The sequence below is a fragment of the Rhinolophus hipposideros genome (assembly GCF_964194185.1).
Source record: "Rhinolophus hipposideros genome assembly, chromosome: 1".
Classification (NCBI taxonomy): Eukaryota; Metazoa; Chordata; class Mammalia; order Chiroptera; family Rhinolophidae; genus Rhinolophus; species Rhinolophus hipposideros.
This window is the reverse complement of record NC_138047.1, coordinates 12,675,111-12,695,805: the sequence shown is the minus strand read 5'-3', so window position 1 is coordinate 12,695,805 and position 20,695 is coordinate 12,675,111. Positions and strand designations below refer to the sequence as shown.

General features: G+C 40.8%; 1 protein-coding gene across 4 annotated transcripts in view; it reads right to left on the bottom strand.

The window, feature by feature from the left end:
- ARHGAP21 (Rho GTPase activating protein 21) overlaps positions 1-14,290 on the bottom strand; it is a gene marked incomplete at its 5' end in the record, with an annotated part of 117,656 nt that extends 103,366 nt beyond the window's left edge. For 2 of the 4 annotated variants that reach the window (XM_081059559.1, XM_081059560.1), the window contains 2 exons: positions 11,229-11,662; positions 12,474-12,670. In XM_081059559.1, the coding sequence (XP_080915685.1) occupies positions 11,229-11,306 (78 nt within the window). Of the gene's footprint in view, positions 1-11,228; positions 11,663-12,473; positions 12,671-12,985; positions 13,283-14,253 lie in introns of those variants that run through there. The other 2 variants (XM_081059555.1, XM_081059556.1) reach the window with 2 other exon arrangements.
- Positions 14,291-20,695: the final 6,405 nt, after the last annotated feature.

Genomic DNA, 20,695 nt, shown 5'->3' with positions numbered 1-20,695 from the left:
GGGAAACATGGTAGTATTTACTTCCTATTCCACATGTTTTGGGGATATCCTTATGTTTCCTGAATACATAAGTGCTTTAAATATCTGCCTACCTTTTTCCTAGATATTCCACTTGATCCAAACACAATGTTCCAGTAACATGTTTGAAAGTAAAAGTTAGATACACAGATGATGGTGGTCAAATAAAAATACAGCCAAGAGTAGTAGCAGTAGCCCAGGATTAAACAGGGAAAAATGATCTTTCCAAGTTCTTCTCCTAAACTGACAGAACTTGCATTACCCCTTGTCTAGAGCAGATGCAGTTCTAGTGGCCGTGAACTGGGAGGTTCTGTCAATATCCTCAGCTAAGGACTCTTGTTTGGCTCACAGCACCCCAAGAAAGACCAGTGTGACCTAGTCTCTCTCACTGTCTCTCGAGTGTAACTGTAACTGTTCCTACTAGTATGATTTTTCATCAGCTGCGTATTTGGTTAAGGCATTATTGGTGCTGTTAGGCAGCAAAGACTTGTGAGTATCAGAAATTAAGGCAGCTAAAAAATATATATTAATAACCTGATTTATACAAAGAAGACATACAGATGGCCAATGGCATGAGAAAAAGTGCTCAACCTCGCTAAACATCAGGGAAATGCAAACCAAAGATACCACATCAACCTCTTAGAATGGCTACGGTAAAAAATCAAAAGATAACAAGTGCTAGTGAAGACGTGGAAAAAAGGGAAGCTTGGGCACACTAGTGGTGGGAATGTAAATTGGTACAGCCATTACATGGAGGTTCCTCAAAAATTAAAACTAAAACTATCATATGATCCAGCAATCCTACTTCTAGGTACTTATATAAAGGAATGGAAATCAGCACGTTGATGAGAATATTATTCAGCCTTAAAAAAGAAAGAAATCCTGCCATGTGCAACAACATGGATGGACCAGGAGGACATTGTACTAAGTGAAATAAGTCAAATACAGAAAGACAAAGTACTGTATGTTCTCACGTGTATGTGTAATTTAAAATAGTCAAGCTCATAGAAGCAGAGAGTATATTGCCAGGAGCTAAGAAGTGAAGGAATTGGAGAGGTGATGGTCAAAGAGCACTAAGCTTCAGGTATCTAAAGTCAGTAAGTTCTGGAGATTTACTACACAATAGTGCCTATAGCTAACCATATTGTATACTTAAAATTTGCTAAGGGGGTAGATCTTATGTTAAGTGTTCTTACCACAAAAAATAATAACGATACAACAAAGGGGGTGGGAGCAAACTTTGGAAAGTGACAGATGTTTATGGCCTCAATAGTGAGGTCTGTATCATGGGTACACACTTATGCCCAAACTCAGAGTTGTGTACATTAAATATGTACAGCTCTTTACGTGTCAATCACACCTCAATAAAGGGATTTATAAAGAAAAATAAATGGAGGTATCTAAAATATTCAGAAGTCTGAAATATTTGGGCAGCTAAAAACTATATCAAGAGTAGGTACCTTTCATGAAGCCACCCCTGGACCTCTGTTTAAACAAACGGCTTTATTTCAAAGTCAACTAAAAAAGCTAGCATTTTCTATTAACTCTTAGTGGCACTATATAACAGAGCCCAAACCAAACATCACTTCTTAGAAGAAGAGAAATACATCCCCATATATGGAATCACATTCAAGGACATCAGTTTTCTCAAAAGCTACTCTTAATCCTCCGGATTCAAACCATTCTCTTTTGAGATGCCTATCAACCTTAATTATACTTTCTTCATTTGTTCACCGGTCTCACTCTGTCAGATCCTCTTTGTTAGTGGCTTTGCTCCTTCTCCAACATCACTCTCACTGACGTCAAGAAATCCTGTGTCTATTGCAGAATTGGCAACTGGACTCTGCAATTAGTTTATATGGTATTTGCATTGTATTAACCAATGCATCTCATAATCAATCAGACTGAAAGACAAGGCTGATTCGATTGACAGACAGAATAGCTGCTGATGTTAACAGCATAAGGCTGTGCAGAGAATTCTTCCGTTAATGATTAGTTTATTATTTGTTAGAATGATTTCTAAAACCCTCCACAATGTATATTTAGGTAAAGAGTAACATATATTTTTCCTTCCACTGTAACTTTTCCTAGTCTTGATCGTTAATATGAACAACTAATTACAAGATACACAAAGTAAATTATTCTAAGTGACTTGTGTAAAGAAAATGACATTAAACAAATTACTTTTATAATACATCTAAAAAGCAACAATAGCTTCAATATAACCAAAGTCAGAGTTCTCTCATTTTAAAATGAACTTTTGATTGAAGTATAACATACCTACAAAAATACAACACCCTGTTGAATTTTAAAGTGCTCTTTTGACATAAAATTTATTTTATTTGAAAAGAACATGATTTTGGAAAACTAATGATACGCAGAAATATGTTTAATTACAAATAGAGGGAAATAATTTTACTTTTGAAATTTTCACTGGCTCATGGTCATTTACATTTTCTCTGCATATCTTTGCCTGTTTTCTTTACACTGATTTCAATTTAGTCAGAATAATTCCAAAATTGGGGCACTATAAGAATGTAGACTTTGATAGAAAGCTGTGAGTGTCATTTAGTCCTGTTCTCAAACTTGGAAGACCACCAGGAGACCTTTTTAAAGTTAAGGTTTTGGGGCTTCACTCCCAGGGATTATGTTCTGATTCATTAGTTTAATTATGGGGACAAGAATCTGTAGTTTTAAAAGTTGTCCAAGTGATTCTAAAGATCATCCAGACTTACCTAATTTACAGTCCTACCAAAGCAGGAATCCACTCTGTAATCCCCTCACTGATGGGCATCTTACCTCTGCAAAGAACACACTGGCCCAGCTATCCATCCACTGATCCTAGTTCTACCCTTCACAGCCATACAAAATTAACCTTTTCCACACTACAAGCCTTGAAAATATCTTTGTACAGTGTTGTATGAGTTTCTTCTTTCCTTCATTTACAAAACTGATAATATAAAAATATAGAGAGATATATGTCATTGATATATATTATCAATTTTGTAAAGACAGATGATAGATATAACTAGATAGATAGATGATAGATGATAGATAGATAGATAGATGATAGATTTCCATCCCTCTTATGGGTACAGAAGGGTGTCTATAACATAGAAAATGGAAAAAAAAAAAAAAGGTAAATGAAAACAGTTTCCTAAAAGCATTATAATAAAGATCTGATTTAAACTTGGTGCCACTTACACTGGGTAGGAAATATGTTTCCAGAAGCCAGAGGAGAAAGAAGGTCTCATTGATCAAGCTAAGTTCTTTTAAACACAGAACATTTATTTATTAGGAAAATAACAGGGATTAAAGATGTCTAGGTATCTCAAGGTTAAAAAAAATGATGCCTATTATCCCCCAAGATGATAGTAGCTAAGACATACCCAGAAGAAATGTAATCATTCTATCCACTGACATTTAAGGATACTCTCCACACTATACGGAGAAAGTCAAAATGTTTTTAATAATATAAGTCCTGTCAAGATGAGTGCAGTGAACAAAAGAGTAGAAGTCAACAGACTGTGTCTTCATTAGATTACAAGGAAAAAGAAGGTGTGGGATCACGAGCAGCCCTGCGCATGTATCATTACTCATAACTCTGCCAGATGTCTCTTCAGAACAGATAGTCAACAAGGGGAAAAGGCAATAAGTAACCAATTCTAAATCAAAAACATGCCCAATATCAAAAAGAAAACTCAACAGCAGCTAGTCTGACTAAGGAAAAGTAAATAAACTCTTCAACTGGCCGTTTTTTAAAATAGTAATAAATAATTTGTTCTGGTCTGTCTAAAAACTTTCCTCATGATAGATGAATACTCAAAAATATTAAATTTGTGTTTTAAATCTATTCTCTTATTCACAAATCTACACAGTGGAATTTCTTGCATATTAATAGATAACTAGAAAAAAGAGGACTTACAAAAAACACAATTTCCATCACATTCAGTTTCGCCAACCTATAGTAACAGTAGATCCATTTGTCTTTCAGATTATCTTAGAGGTACAAAAGGTCATCTTCCAGATTTTATTGTGAAATAAACTATTCGCATAATACCAGGTTTTTAAAAAGAATATGACAACTTAAACTAAAAAACTATTTTGGTGGAAGCGATCCAAAATTGGGCTTTTGAGCGAAGATGTCTTCCTACTTCTATTTATACAAAGCTCAGAATATATACACAGCTCATAATATTTTACCATGTTTAACTCCTTACGGTCAATTAAAATTAGATAAATACTGGGACAATCTTTAAGTTCTATAACCGTTCGTTTTACTGATCTAATCACAACGACTAGAAAGGAAAACAAGTGCCTACCATATGGTCTTTCTGTAACAGAAAATAGCTGCTTTCAATAACAGCATCTGTGCGTCTTTATCAACATTAGCAGCACCCATCCTTAAGGCAGCATATTGTTAAACATAATAAGACGACAGGTCCCTTCACAAAGCGAAGAACAAAAGAAACTGAATCGCACTTCTGTACCAGATTATTTGACCTGGTCATAACTAAAGAAATGAAGAAAGTGTCAGAGATTATGTAACCAAGGAACAAGGATTTTATTACATGTTTAAATTGGAAGAAATGAATGCTAAGGAATACCGACAATGTATAGAGAATTTTTCTTTAGACCTGTCTAGTCATTTTGTTAAAGGCCCTTATCTAATCATAGGTCCCACTCCGTACGTTCAAATCCAGACTTCTGCTGAAATGCCACTTAACCATACCCGCTGCTGGCACTGCTGTTCTTAATTCCAACAGGCTTTACCTTTAATCCTAACTTTCAGCACAAAGCTTCTGATATGCAATGGTATTCTGAAAGATTCAGGTGCATTTACAATGAAACGATAGTGAAAGAAAAATTAAATGGCAGTGTTATATTATATTGTACTCCAACTAACCCAGAATAAATCCCAGGCCTCCACTGAAGAAAACATATGCTTTTAAGAAAATGTTTAAGTATTGTTTTTAGTAGTGTGCATCCTTTTCAAAAGTGTTTAAGCATTATTTTAAGAAGCGTAGCTTTTCTAGAAACCAGATTTTCACTAGAATGGTAAAAAAAAGAAAAACTACCTATTTTTAAAAATCTGTAAATGGTGTCTTTTTATTGTAGTTTTGGAATTAAACAAAAAAAAAGAAAAATGCAAACATAATTTAATCATTAAAAATCTCATCATCCAGAATTAACAACCATTAATAGTTTGTCATAGTCAATATTATGATCATTTTTTAGCTTAGAATACAATGTTTATATTTATAAAATTAAAAAATGTAACATAGGACATTCATGTACCAGCCATTCTTTTTAAGAAAGAAAAAAAAAGAAACATTATCAATACAGATACTCTCCAGAGTTTCTCCACCAGTCCAATTCCCCACCCACTAGTCTGTTAATTACCATTATTTCACCTCTTAGTACAAAGTATTTCATACACTTGTACTACACTGCCTAGGTAACTGTTACTTGGTTACCAGCTTCCCAAAGGTAAAAAAGATACAAAGAAAAAAGGCACCAAAAACGTTAGCAGCAGTCCTAATGGAAACAGAGGATTAAGGAAGAACATACGTATTCTGCATACTCTATACATTTTTATATAATCTAAATTAAGTATTCATATATTCCATACTTAGATGCAAGCTCAATAACATTTTGGAATGTTTCTTAGTCTTCATTCATTCATTGGGGAAAAAAAATATCTGAGGGCCTACAACTTGTTAAGTACTCTTCTAAGCACAAGAAATACAATGTGAACAAAACTGCACTTAACACTTACATTCTAGATATATTATCTGCCCAAATAAATAAGCAAAATGAGAACAAACATGTCAGATGGAGATTATGTGACAGGGAGGGAAAAAAAACAAGGAAAGATGGCAGGTCTTGTCTTAGGAGCAGGGGAAAGGTGTTCGATGAACAGAATGGTCAGAAAAGGCTTCACTCAACAGGTGAACTCCAAGCAAAACCTGAAGCAGACAAGGAATGGGGCTGTGAAGACACCTGGGGGTGGGGGGCGGGGGTGTCCAAGGAGAGAGTACAGTAAGCAAGTGGGAAGGCTCTAGGCAATGCCAGGCGCGGTGTGTATGCACAAGGGCAAGAGTCCAGAGTGGCCAGTTCAGAAAGAGGAGGGTGAGAGTAACAGGAGGTGAGATCAGGGAGGGGGCAGGGGAGACTGCACAGGGCTTCCCAGGGCCCGGTCAGAACGCCGGCTTTCATCCACAGGGAAATGAGAAGCCATTAGAGGAATTTGAGCAAAGGAGTGACACGGTCTGTTTTATGAAAGGTCCACTCTGATTATGGGGTGGAGAACAGAGTCTAGGCTGGCAGGGACTGAAGCTGAGAGAGATTTGCATCAACCAGATTTGCATGTTATGCCTAAGAAAAAAAAGAGAGAGAGATCAAAGATCACTCCGAGATGCCTGGCCTGGAAGACGCCTGGCCTCACTGCTTAAGATGAGGACGACTGCGGAAGGAGCCAACTGGGAAGGTGAGCTGGGGGAGTGGATGTAGACAATCAGGAATTTGGTTTTGGATATGCCTACTTAACATCCAAGTGGAGTCCGAGTGGTCAGCTTGGTTGGATATTAGAATCAGAATTCAAGGGATAGGTCACGGTGGAGATATATACACACATACATGTGTATATATGTACACATATGAATCATCAGTTTGTACTTGATATTTAAGACCATGAACTGAGTACAGCAAGCGAAAAAGAGGGTCAAACTGAGCCCTGAGGTATATGAAGAGTTAGCAGGTCAGGAAGTTGAGAAAACTTCAGAGGCTGAGAGGAGGGGACAATGAGGTAGGAGGGTAATCAAAAGAGTATAGTGTACAGGAAACTAAGTGAACATTTAATAAAAATTAAGGTCTTTCCTGCATATCCATTCATTCATTCAACAAATATTTATTGAGTACCTACTATGTGCCACACACTGAAGAAACAAACACGGTCCCTGTTCCCAATCCAGGGAAATACAGACAAATAAACTTTTAAGTACTATTCCCAATAAGGTACGTGGTGTTTTGGAATAATGCACTAGAGAACCAACCAGGCTTGGAGGATCAGGAAAAGCTTTCCTGGGGAAGCAATGTTGAAGAAAAGACCAGAATGACGAGTGAAAATTAGCTGTGGAAGGGTGGAAGTGGAGGAGGGGAGACTGAAGGGAGGGTGGAGGAAGACCACATTTGTAAGGACCATTTATAAGGACCTGAAGTGAAGAGGCACTGTGATGCCCCGGGGAACTGAAAGAAGTTCAGTGTAGGATGCCCAGAAAGAGGAAACAGATGAGCAGGAGTTGGGCTGGCCAGACTATCACTGTCCTTTAAGACTTCTTTATTTCACAGGCAATGGGGGAACCAGAAATTTGTTTACGAGGGGGAAATGCAGCGATCAGCTTTCTACTGGAGGAGAGGAGCAGTCTGACCGCCATGGAAAGAGTGCAGGAAGGGGACAAGGCCAGGCGTCTGGAAAACTAGTCAGAAAGCCTAGCCAGGGGTTCGTCACTGAGAGGTAGCTGACCTGAACTCAGGTAGTGGCAGTGGGATTTGGAATGTAGACTCAATAGGACTTTGGACGGGAGGAAGGAGAGAGATGAGTCAGGGACGATAACCTAGTTTTTGACCAGGACAAATAAGGAGATAGTGGTGCTACTCACTGAAAAAAGGAAGACAGGAAGGAGGGAAGGTGGGTGGTAGGAAGAGAATCTGTAGAATTTGAAATGCCTGTGGGCTATCCAAAAAAACTGGTAAAGAGACAATCCCATAAAATCTGAGATAGAGTTATAAATTTGGAACCACAGGCATATAGATTAAAGCCATGGGGAAGTGTAAAATAAAACCCAGGGAGTGAGAAAAGAGAATAGAGGGATGGGAGGTCCTGGCTTTAGTTAAAACGAACATGAAAGGGGCAGCAGGGCAAGAAGAACCCTAAGGGGCAAAAAAAGAGTAAGAGGGAAAGATATAAAAGGAGAGAGAGAGCCTGAGAAAGAACAAGGGCTCTGGGATAAAAGCAAAATAGTGTGTATTCAAGAAAGAAGAGCAAAAGTATGCATCATCATGTGAATTCATACACAGAAGCATGCCTTATTTTATTATTTACACTGTTCCAAAATCAACCAATTAATATTTTCCATTAGCTATAACACATTCTAGTCATATAGAATAATCTTAGCCTAGGTGAAAAAGCAAAAGATAAAATAAGTTTATTACCATTAGTACATAAGTTTGTTTTAATAGTAGACGGTGAAAATGCTAAACACTTGGACGACACTATGGGCTACAGATAAAGTGAACTAAATGTTAGAAAGGGGAAAAATAATGTGGTCTACAAAGCTGAGGAACATTTTTTTCACCTTTGGCTAAAAAAAAAAAAAAATCAAAAGCAAGTTAAACCTCAAAGGATGAATACTACCTGGTAAGAAAGGAGGGAGAGAATGTCAGAGGATTCTATACAAAGTGATTTCGTGGGCAGTTACTAGGCTAGGTCTCAGAATATTTCTCAGATCAGACTGCACACACACACACACACACACACACACACACCCCAAAAAAGAACAGTTATCTGGCTCAGAATAAGTGAAACCAATGTTGAAAAATACGTCTTTCAATGTGCAAAGTATCTAATTTTGTGTGAACACAATGTGCCATCCTTACAGTATGCCAGGATCTATTCTACTGAATTGTCACAATTCTTTATTTGAAGAGGATTCTTACTGTTTTTTTAACTTTCCAATATTCTTGGGGGGTGGGGAGTACTTATATTTATTCACATATCAAAACAATTAGACTCTAATTCTTAGGATGAACAAGAAATTTCTGATTGTTTTTCAACAAAGCAATAGGCCTTATTCACGGAAGGTGGAGTTAGCTAATTAGATAAGGCATGAAACAGACTCTTAGTAACTCACTACATGGATTTCTTCTGTCCAACAGTTAAGTTTTTTGGTTGATTAACAGCATTAACATTAAGACATACATGCTTATCTCTTGGTGGGGTAAAAACACCAATTTGTTATTCAAACACACATTTAGAAACACAGTTATTGGGTTTTATATTTTTTAAAGAATGACAGTACTACTCTAGAATGTAATACTTCTAATAAATTAAGCACAAAAATTAAGTGCAGTGTTCAAGGACTTAAATGTCTATCAACTCAAAGTCGATACCATACCTAAAGTATTCCTGTGGCAACTCTCTTCTTATTACTAATAAATAGCCACAAGATTTAATGTACATCAGAAGCATCAATAACTAAACAGAGACGGTAATTACACAGGTCGCGCTCACGCCTCACCCTGAGACTTTGAAGTGTTTGCTGTCTGACAGCATAGAGCCTCTTTAGTTCTATTTCCAAGAAACAGAATCCAAAAAAACTACCTATTATTCACAAAAAAACAAACAATATCATAGTTTAATACAAACTCAAGTATGTATGCAAAGAGCAAAATACATACAATGCAGTGTTTTCTTGGTTTCCAAGCTAGAAATAATGTGACTATGCCAGCAATAAGGTCCAAATGAAAACAAATTTCACAGCCCTTTAAAAAATACATAACTGTCATTGTTAATAAAAGCCAAGTTTGCAACTGGAAACACTGCCTCATAAGCCAAGGACAAGATGTGTCTATTACAAATTCTTGGTTTCAGGACATCCCTTAAATGACCAAAAAATAAATAAAATTTTTTTTTCTCCCAAATAACATTAGTTCTTGCAAATACAATGCAAATGGAATGCTAATTAAAGTATTCACAAGACAATAACAAATAAGGCTTTAGGACCACAGTACATATTATTATGTAACTACAATACACATTAAGCAATCACCAAGTTGTAGGTAGGCCTTCCAAAAGGAGTGATTATGGTTTACCAAGATCAGAGGACTATGATGTTATACTTAATCACATTTTTTTACCTGCAAGCAGGTGTTTACAGGTGTCAAGAAGTAAAACACTGATTCTAACTGCAAACCTATAGTTCTGTCTAATAAATTGTACTGTACCTCCCTCCCTATTTTCTGCATAAACTTTCTAACCCAGTATGAAATATGCTGCATGATGTTAATTTTTTCTGCATGCTTTACAAACAAAAATTTAACTTCTGATTCATTTTTTATTAAAATACCAAAACTCACATGCTGAGAACTAGACCTGTTTCAATAACCATGAAGTTCAAATTTAACACAAGGCACAAAATGAACGAGACTGAAGGCTCATTTGGGGATGTTATTGCTCTCTAAAGTAACCTTCAATCTTTCAATAAAACTATAGACATCTCAAAAACACGGTTTATAAGGACAACACTCAGCACATTTAGCAAGCAAATTACAGAAACCACCAATAGCAAACTAAACACAATATAGTCATTATAGTCTCCCTAAATAAAAGGAGAAAAAAGATATAAAAGGCAACAGGGCATATGGGTGTCACGAATCAATGGATTTTCTATGATTTCTGTCCTGCCTGCTCAAAATATTTCAGGAAGCCTGGCATGAAAACTTCTGCGCCTTTCCAAAACGCTGGTCTGAACGCAATGCAAGCCACCTGACAGACCAGGGCAGTTCACCGGACTTCTGAGCAGTGAAAGGGCCTAAATAAAAGGCCAGTAAAGGCAGGAGATTTTTCAGGGAGTTGGAATTACAACTCTGTAAAGTAGTTTTCCAAGGCTGTGCCTAACCTCACCACAGGAAAAGACTTGTTTTTCTCCCCAAAGCAGAATCCACACCAACAACAGCTAGGACACCCAGTGTCAGACAGACGAAGGTCCAGGTGCAACAAGCATACCAGCTGCCACCATCTCGGAGAACAAACTTTGGATAGGCACATAAAAAATACACAAAGCCACCCCTTCACCAGCCTAACACCAAAAATACTAGAGGATGAGAACTGAAAGAAAACAGACCTTTGATATTCCCAGCCACCTGAAATGGAAGAATTCCCTGCTGTGAGGTGACCAAGATGGGGACATTTCAAAGTGAGGAAAACATTCTTGCAAAAGAATCACTGGCAATTCCTGGAAGCAAATATGAGCGAGGCTTCATCTTACCAGTGATGGGGCTAAAGTGCTCCCACCAACCAGCTCAAAGTCCCCAAAAGCCTCTTCTTAGGCCAAGCAGCAAGTGAACCCCCACTGAGAGGAACCCCCCCCCCACACACACACACACACACACAGGCCACAAGGGGCCAGGGATGTTGCCTCTGCGCTTACCTCACAGGCGGGGGACCCGCAAGCCGTGAGCGTGTCACCATCTCCCTCAGGCAGACCAGTCCGACGTGTAGCCATCATTTCATTTCAAATTACAAAGAAGGGACCAACCCTTTAGAGTCCACATTGGGGGGGAAATGCCGCCACACAGTAAAAAGGGAAGAATTCCACACCAGGCTCAGAGGAGGGGCAGGGCTGGTGAAACAAATACTGTGCCAGGGAAGGAATGTTTTTCTGAAGCTCCTGCAAAATGTCCTGATGATGTCTTCGGACTTCAACTGACTGCACCGTCTTCGTCCATTTCTCGAGACTTCAAAAACAAAGACAGATCTTCTTGGCAGCCCACTGCAGAAAGCAGTCCCCTTCCTCCTCGCCAGTCCAAAAGGAATCTGAGTAGGTAGTGAAGGCTCGAGCGTCAGCTCCCAAGGAGATCCCTCCTGGAACAGGGAAAAGTTAAAGGGCGTGAACTTTCTCCAGACGCTGACCTTAGCCTTGCCACATGTCTAGCCCAAGTGCGAGTTCCCTACACCTGGAAAGATGATTTGGTCCATGCTGATACACCACACGAATGAAAGATGAAATGAGCCTCCCATACAAAAGAAAGAGAAGAGAAGAGAGAAGGAAGAGAGAAGAGAAGAGAAAAGAAAACGAAAAGAATCTATAAATTGGGAGAAAAGGGAAGAAACATCAGACTGCACGGCGGTGGCGTCCAACACGCCTGGCTGTTTTACAGCCTTCAAGAAAAACCATTCCCTTTTCAAGTGCATTTAATTAATGTATTTTCTGGGCAGAATAGGAGTGTTTATGTCGCATCACCCAGATACGTACACTTAAGGGAAGTTTTCTTTCCACAAGACCAATGTGGGATAATACTTTTCAAAAACCTTCCTCGCTCCTTTCCCACCCAACCCCCAAATAAAAACAAAAAGCCAGCCTGGGACGCAGCCAGCGCCGGCTGGGTGGCTCCGGGAGCCCGCTGCTGGCCCCTGCGCCCGGCCGGTGTCCCCGAGGAGGTGGCTGTTTTCCTTGGCCCGCGGCGGGGCTGGGTGGGGACGGCGCGGGGCCGGGCGGGACGCGGGCGCAGCTCCCTCTCCGGGCATGATCCTGGAGCGACCTAAACGAAGCAGTAGCCTAAGCAACTTTTCTTTCGTTGCTGCTCCCCAAACTACCACTCGACACACTACCTTTTCTTTTCCCTGTGGCCACCTAGGGAAAAAAAAAATAGGAAAAAGCAAAACCACCACCCACCTACCACGACTTCCTCCGCCCCTTGCAGAGGCGGGTCAGTGATCTCGAGCTCCCAGGCGGCCTAAATCTGTACTTTGGAAAAGGTGTGGGGAGTCCGGGAGGACAGACAAAAAGCGAGGGGCTCACCCTTCCCGCCCGCGGGGCGCAGCGGCGAGCGGGAGCCGGGACGCGGGCCGGGCGCCGGGCCCCGCCGGGACGCGCTAGGCCGCAAGCTCGGTTAATATTCATGAGCGGCCGGGAGGCGCCCCTCCTCCACGGCCGCGGGCCGGACCCGCGCGCCCGCCGCCGGCCTTTGTGCCCTGCCCTCCTCCCGCCGGCCCGCCGCCGTCCGCACACGCGGGCGCGGCCCCTTCGCCCCCACCCGGCGCTCGCCGCGGGCTCCCTCCGGCCCCACGCCCGCGCCGGCTGGGGAGGTGGCGGGAAGGCAGGGAGCCCGCGACCCGCGCGGCTCTCCACCCGCCCGCGGGCGCGGCGCCCTGGCGGCTAAGGCGGAAAAGCGAGCGGACACGCACCGGAGGCAGCGAGCCAGGGGGTCCGGACGGGGCTGCCCAGCCCCGGGACAGCGCGCCCCGCACGCCCGAGCCGGACGACGATCCGGCGCTGCCCGCCCGCCGCCGCGCTCCGAGGCCGCCGCCCCCGGCCAGCCGCTCCCAGGCACCGCCGCGACCTGCCCCGGCCGGCCCCGGGCTCTCGGCCGCCGCGGGAGGGCGTGGGGCGGGGCGGCGGCCGCCGGACTCTCCCCTCGCCTCGCCGGGCCGGGCCGGGGCCGCGCTGCGGCGCCCACGATCGCCAAGTGACACAAGTGCCTCGTTCCGCAGCCGCGCCGAGCTGCTTCCCGGGGGCGGATTTCTCGCTTCTTCCTCCCTGGATCCACCTCCTCCCACTCCACCTCCTTCCCCTCCCCTCCCCAGGGGAGGCTCTGGGGCTGAATATTTTCTGTCTTGAATAATACGGTCCCGGGGACAGGCGCCGAAGAAGAGGGATTAGCGGGGTGGGGGGGGGGTCGCCACCCTCCTCCCAGGGTGTCTCAGGACCTACGGGCCCTCACCCCCCGCACCTCCCCCAAAACCCGGCACACACAAAACCTTCCCCGCCTTCTCCGATCTCCCGACCCGGGAGCGGGAGCGGCCGGGAACCGGGCTTTCCACTGGGAAGAGCCTCGGGGCTCGGCGTCGGGGACGGGGAGGGGACAATTATACGGCTAGATGTGTGGAATTGAGGGATCAAGAGCCCCAGGCTGCAGGGAACACGTCTTGGTGAATTTTTGCCCCTTTTTTGCTGCGGGAGGGAAAAAAGGCTGCGAGGCGAAGTGGGACTTCACGATAAGGGAGTGTCCTTTCATGCCCCGCAGCAAAACAGCTTCCCGAGTCGGGGGAAGGGGGTCGCCGCGAAGCGGTATTCATTCAATTCCCCCCCCCCCTTTTTAAATCTTCAGAGCAGCTGAACGAGTTCAGTGTTGCTGGCGGAATGGAGGCAAGGTAGCTTCGCTGCCCCACACTGCAGGTCAGCTGCCCGGGTGTCGGAGCACCCCGGCGGCCACTCGGCACGCAATTCCTCGGCCAGGCCGCAGACCCCGGGCGGCTCGCCCCGCCCCACCGCGCCTCCTAAACATCTCCCGCTGCAAATGACCCAATCGGGAGACGCGACGAGACAACACGAGCCAATCAGGGGCTGCTGATTCAGGCTTCCCTCCACCCTTTGCCCCGCCCCCAGTAGGAAATGCCACCGCCCCTCTGTCGCCCCTTCCCACCCCACCCCTTGAACCCCGGAGGTGGCTCACCAGCTCCTGTCCTCGCCGGGATGAAGTGGAGTAGCCCGCGGAGGCGGCGGCGTTTGTCACCTTGTCACCCTCATCCTCGCCCCTCCCATGCACACTCCTCCCTTTCCCAGTACTCCTGCTGGTGCTGTTGAGGGTCATTTCTATCATTATTCAGGCGGGGGACTGCCAGCTATTGTGTCTGATCAGCTGCCACCACCATCCTGAGGGAAAAAAGAGGAACAAAACCACGAAGCTATGGGGTCTGCTTACCTTTTCCTTCTTTCTTACCGGACTACCCCAGAGGATTTAGAGACACCTCTCCACTCCACCCCCACCCTCCCCACCCCTGCCTGCCGCCTCGAGTCCTATATTTTAACGAGAAAAACAAACAAACAAGCAACAAAAAACTCCCCCTGAATACTTAGATCTTCCTAAGAGTGGAAGGTGCCAAACATTTAGAATATACAACTAAATCCTCAGCCTCAACTACAGGAAAGATGTTAATTAGATCATTTTTATATGACCATGAAACTTGCATATTCTTGATAGCCCCCGACAAAACTAGTCAGCCAATAATAAAGAAAAAAAATAGAATAAACTAGAGGGAATGCCTGCCAGTCAGTTGGTAAATTACTGAACAGCCCACTGGGCTATAGTAGTGTACAATTCTGATGCTGTTAATTAACAACAAAAAAAAGAACAGAAATGCAGAATTCAAGTAGCGGACCTCTGGTGGCCTTTAGAATAGGAAAAAACAATTTTAAGCATAAAACAGCTCCTTACAAATGCAAATGAACATGCATGACGTAAACTGAGTACCTAACAGCTGAGGACATCTAGGGTTAAGATTTTTGTAAACGGAAATTATTATAAATGTTGCTTTTGAGAAGGGTTTTCAGTTTGGTAAGGGAGAGTAAATATAAATTGCATGTCTCCAGGAAAGGAGACATGAAAAAAAGGTAAAACATTTTAAGAATTGTGGGAAATTAACATAACCTACAAATACATTTCTATAAGAGGTAGATGGAAGGATCAAGATTACAGGCTAGCGATATCATTTACCATGTGACTTAGGGGAAATTAATACTATCTGCATGTATACTAGAGTTATCAAGTAATAATAGTGACTACCATCTATATAGCACTGCCTCTGTGCTCCTTATTCTTCGAGGAGTTCGCTCATAATGAGATAGGTGTGTGGCAGAGCCAGGATTCAAGCCCGGAGGGACAGCTGCACAGCACTATACTACCTCTAACATGGTTTTTAATAACAACGACAGCTAACACTTACTTAGCTTACTATATGCTAATTATTGTGCTTTGTGGGTACTAATTTAATCCTACCCCTGGAATCGGTATGAGTATGATATTCTGGTATTTGGGAATGTTTGTAAGAACCATTATGATAAGTCACTATCATATGTATCTTATATGAGTTAGGATAAGTATGATTATGATATTTCAAAATTTGGGAATGTTTTTAAATTGCTATCATATGTATCTAATGTGTATTAGGCTATTATATATAGAGAAAGACAGAAGCATAATACTAAGATTTGGGAAACCTAGGTTCTAGTTCTCTACTGGGACCTCAGAATATGACTACCTTGCTGGGCTGCTGAGAGCATCAAGTGAGATAATAGATGTAAAGGAGCTTTAAAAAAGGTAAACACATCATTCAAATTAAAGTATTATAAAGCAGGAATTTGTCCTGTTTCCCCAACAGGAACCCTACTCTTTATAACATTTTATTCATACTTAAGAGTTGGCCAAAGTGGAGGCATCTGGGAAGTGACAGCCATCAGCCGTTCTCCACTCCAAAGGCTAATGGTATACTTGGTGGAGAATGCCAACCCTTGGAGTTCTCTTCAGCTGCCCATCTTGGGCATTTCACTCATTAACACCTCCACCAGAGGGAGGGCAAGAGAAAGGAAAAAGAGCCAAACTTAAATCACGTGGCTACTTGTTAACCACTCCAGTGAGATTTGGTGAAACAGGTTTGGGGATCACTAAAACTGAAAAGAGATTTGAAATTAACTGTGGGTTTCACAATTGATATCTTGATAGTTTTCTTTATCCCAAATATCATAGATAAACAAGAGCTAACAGTAAATCTAGCTTTGTTTACTTTGAAAGGCTGATATTTTCCTCTTTCAAGCAGAGTTAATACGTAAATGTGTAGATTTCCTATAATCTAACAATTTAGAATTTCTCTTGAAATAGCCTCAAAAATTACTATAGCTATATTAAATAACAACTACAAGAAAATCTTGTACACTATAATTCTCGCAATGTAGGCAAAACACTTAAAGTTGAGAACTATATCCTCAAAATGTGAGCTTTGACTTTGTTAGTGACACGATAATATTGTTTGGTGAGCCATTATCAAGGAAAAATGTCAAAGCCAGAAATAGAACCAATGTGTCCTAGCCCCTGTCTAATGTCATTCAGTGATAATCTATGGATGATTTCTACTCTGAATATAGAAGTTGGCAATTCCGAGAGGCACAAGTGTTTGCCAGTGAATTCCACAAATGAAACGTGTAATTTGGGATGGAGCATTTGCAAAACTATGTGTCTGAGGCAGTTAAGACCAAAGGCCCTCAGAGGAGTAAGCACTTTTTTGGTTTCAGGACAATACTGTAGACTGAATTTCTTATTCATGTAATACCAAAAAACAAAACAAAAATCAAACCACTATCTACTAATATTTCTTTGAAAAGGGCTTTCATGTGGAATTGTATAGCTACAGAAAAAACCCACCTCTTTAGCAAGGTGTGGAATTTTTATAATCAAGAAAAGGGAGTGATTTTCTACAATAGACGATTTCAAAGATTCTTCTTCCTTTGTCACCTCTTACGTTAATCTGCAAATGGCTAAATTAATGCTCTGCATTTGCTAGATTTCTGACTTATTCTTTCTGTCCACATGATTATTATCTATCTTTAATTATTAATTTCTAATCTAGAAGATAATGACACTGTTTAATTCAACATGTACAGCTCCCTGAAAAGTGCCACACACATAGATATTCTTGAATAATTTATCCATCCTCAGCCTATTGCTCTCTTTTCTTCCTCTAGACTAGTACTCTCCTTGAGTGCTTCTTTTTGGTGTGTTTATTTGTTGCTATTAATTAGTTACTTGATCATAAACAATCTTATCTTTCACTGGAATAGTTTTTTTTCTCTTTAGATTATAAACTTCTCTAGGACAGATTGTTAGGGCTTTTCCTTCTTTTCAGGCTCCCATAATACCTACCACAGCTTTGACACATAGGAATCACTATAAAATTATTCAAGACATGAATGATGTTTGTGTCACTATTATTGATAAATATTTATACCTCAAGTAATTCTTGGCTGACCAACAATTCTCTGAATTGCAGGAAGATAATGCGTGCATGTCTGTGTATACATACCCCAAATGGACAATATCCATTATAAGAGGAACACTTGGTGTGGGTCTCAACTTCCAGAAGTGCCACATTTTACCTCTTTACCTAAGTTCACCTCTGGTGGCTGAAAGGTTTTGTGGTCATAACACCATGCCAAAAATTAACATCACTTGCATTTTGGCAGTCCTTATAAAATTTCAGCCCATAGTTTATACATAATTATGTATTAAACATTTTCTTCTGGATTCAAATTATTTTTCAGTACCAGCGTTTTCATGATTAAAATTGAGTGGCATGGCAGTCATGTTCATCAGCATTATTAAGAGTTTATTTCTATATTTTAAGTAAAAACAAGAATGAAAATGTACAAGTTTTATTTTACCCTACGAATAATGACTTTCATTTATAAGCATTCCAATTTTCCTTAAAAAATATGAGACCAGTTTTTAAAATGTTTCCACCCACCCAATTACATATGAACTGGAACATGCTGTGAAAATACTGTGGTATCTGGGAAGAAACCCATATTGCAACTTAAGAACTGAAATATGTTTTTATCATCGTGGAATAGAATCCTAAATTCCGACCATTCTAATTAGGAAATTGGGCTAGCAATTAATTTTTCATATTATAGGCCTAATCCTGAGCAACCAACTCTTTTTCCTCAAAATGAAAAAAATATCCTAGCTTTCCTTTTCATCTTCACAGGATAGAAGTAGGAGAGATATCTAAAGACCTCTTCATTCCTGATTCAGGAAAACTGGGTATCTTTCAATACTTTCTAGCACTGTGGATTCCATTCCTATATTCCTATAATTGCCTGCATTCTCTACTAATCCAAAAGTCAACTAACCAAGGGTTCTTTCTTCAGATAGGAAAGGATCACAGGATAACACGTGGCAATTCACATCTGCGTGTAAGTAGGATAGACGCAGGTTTACATAACTTTTTGCTAAAAGATCTTTTCAATTAAATTTTAATTTTTAAAAATTTCAACATAAAAATGAAAAAAATTGAAGCAATGAAAGGGCCCAATCTCATACCATGATTTATGAACCCATTTCCTTGCCTTCTTCCAGCCTCTTGCTGTGGCTCTTCATTGACTGAGTTAAACAGGAAGCCCATTGCACTCAAACACAACTGATCCATTCTGTTTTGATATAAATAGGAAATCTAGGTAGCAAACCCTGATCAAAGATGAATGGGAAGAAAATTTTAGAAACTGATGTAAACATTTTCAATTGTAGGGGAAAAGGGCAAGACGAAATAAGGGAGCATATTCTAAAGAGAAAGAAAGGATGTCTTATAGAAGACCACTAACTCCTGTAAACAGAGGAAGAAAAGAGACAAAAGTGAAATGACAAGAGAATGAGTGAAATACAAAAAGGAGTTGGAAGAATGAAGGAAAGATATTGAGAGGGAAAAAGAAACCATACCATTGTGGAATTAATAAATGAATTGGAAAGAAAGAAGAAATAGCTGGCAGAAAATAGAAAATACCGAGTGGGATAGACGACAGGCTTTTTAAAAGCACATGAAACACAAATGAAAAGGACAAAAAAGCTAAAGTGATTAGACAAGAGATGAAAATGAAGGAGGACAAATAACAGAAATCCAGTTTAGAGAAATTGATGTCTGTAACAAAGAGTTAAGAACTAATGAAACTAAAAATATATTCAAAGATATAATGTGGCAAACTACTAAATGCCCACCAACATCTGTTCTCTCCTTCTCCAAAAGGACATTTTAATTGGGCACATGATCAACAAGCTAGGTTTTATTTCCCAGCCTTCTAACGAGGTGTGGCCATGTGACTAAATTCTAGGTAATGAAATGTGGGCGGGAATAAGCGTCTTCCATTCTGGAAGTCTTCCCTTAAAAGGATTGGACCTGTGCCTACCTAGTTCAATTTCCCCTGGCCAGTGATGGCTGGTGATAAGGATTGCTAGATTTAGCAAATAAAAATATAGAGTGCCCAGTTCAATTTGGATTTCAGATAAACACGTTTTTTTTTAGTATATCTCAATCGTTTCATGAGACACACTTACACTAAAAAAGTATTCCTTGTTTATCTGAAATTCCAGTTGAACTGGGTGTCCTATATTTTGTCTGGGAATCCTTCTGGAGATAGTGAGAAGTGGAACATCTGCCTTTGACTCAGAGGTGGAAGTCATCTGTGCAAGATGTCAGATACAGTGCAGCAGGCCTGAATAGCCTATTTCTGGATTGTTGCCTGAAAAAGCCATAACTTTCTATGTTGCCACATCTATATATAAGGACCATGGTATTTTAAAGATCTTCTCGTTACAGGAGCTCTGCTTCAGTCCAAACTGATATGTGAAAAGGTTTTTTGCAATTTCCAAGATCAAAAGGACTAACTATGGCTCAGGAAATTATTTTTTAAAAGAATAATTACTTGGGGGAAGTTATTCAACGTTGGTTTAAAAATAGGAATCCTACAAGCAAATCAAAGTGAATCACCTAAAGCAGGGGTTGACAAACTATGACACACAGACTAAATCCAGCCTGTTGCCTGTTTTTGTAAATAAAGTTTTATGGGAATCCTGTCACCCTCATTTGTTTACGTGTCTATGGCTGCTTTAGCAGTGTAATAGCAGAATTGAGTAATTGTAGCAGAGACTGTGTGGCCAGCAAAGCCTAAAATATTTTCTAGCTGACCTTTTACAGAAAAAGTTTGCTGGACTCTGATCCAAAGGAATAATATTACTGGCCTCAGAACTCTTCACAGATTTAACTGATATAAAAAGAGATTTGAAGAAAAAAAGATGTGACTTAAAGATCACAATTATATAGGGATCCACATGGAAAGCAGCAGAAAGACACTCTCAAATATATAAAGATTCAGAAAATATATCACCTTTCCCCAAAATAATTGCATATAACAGCGTAATTGACTAAATCATTCAAGATAAATATAAAAGGATTGAGAATGAAACTGAAACAACTGTGATTATTATTGTGATAATACAAAAACATGTTATAAATCTTGAAAGAAAAGTACTATGATGAAAAGTAATTATACTATATTAGAACCAAAAAAAGATA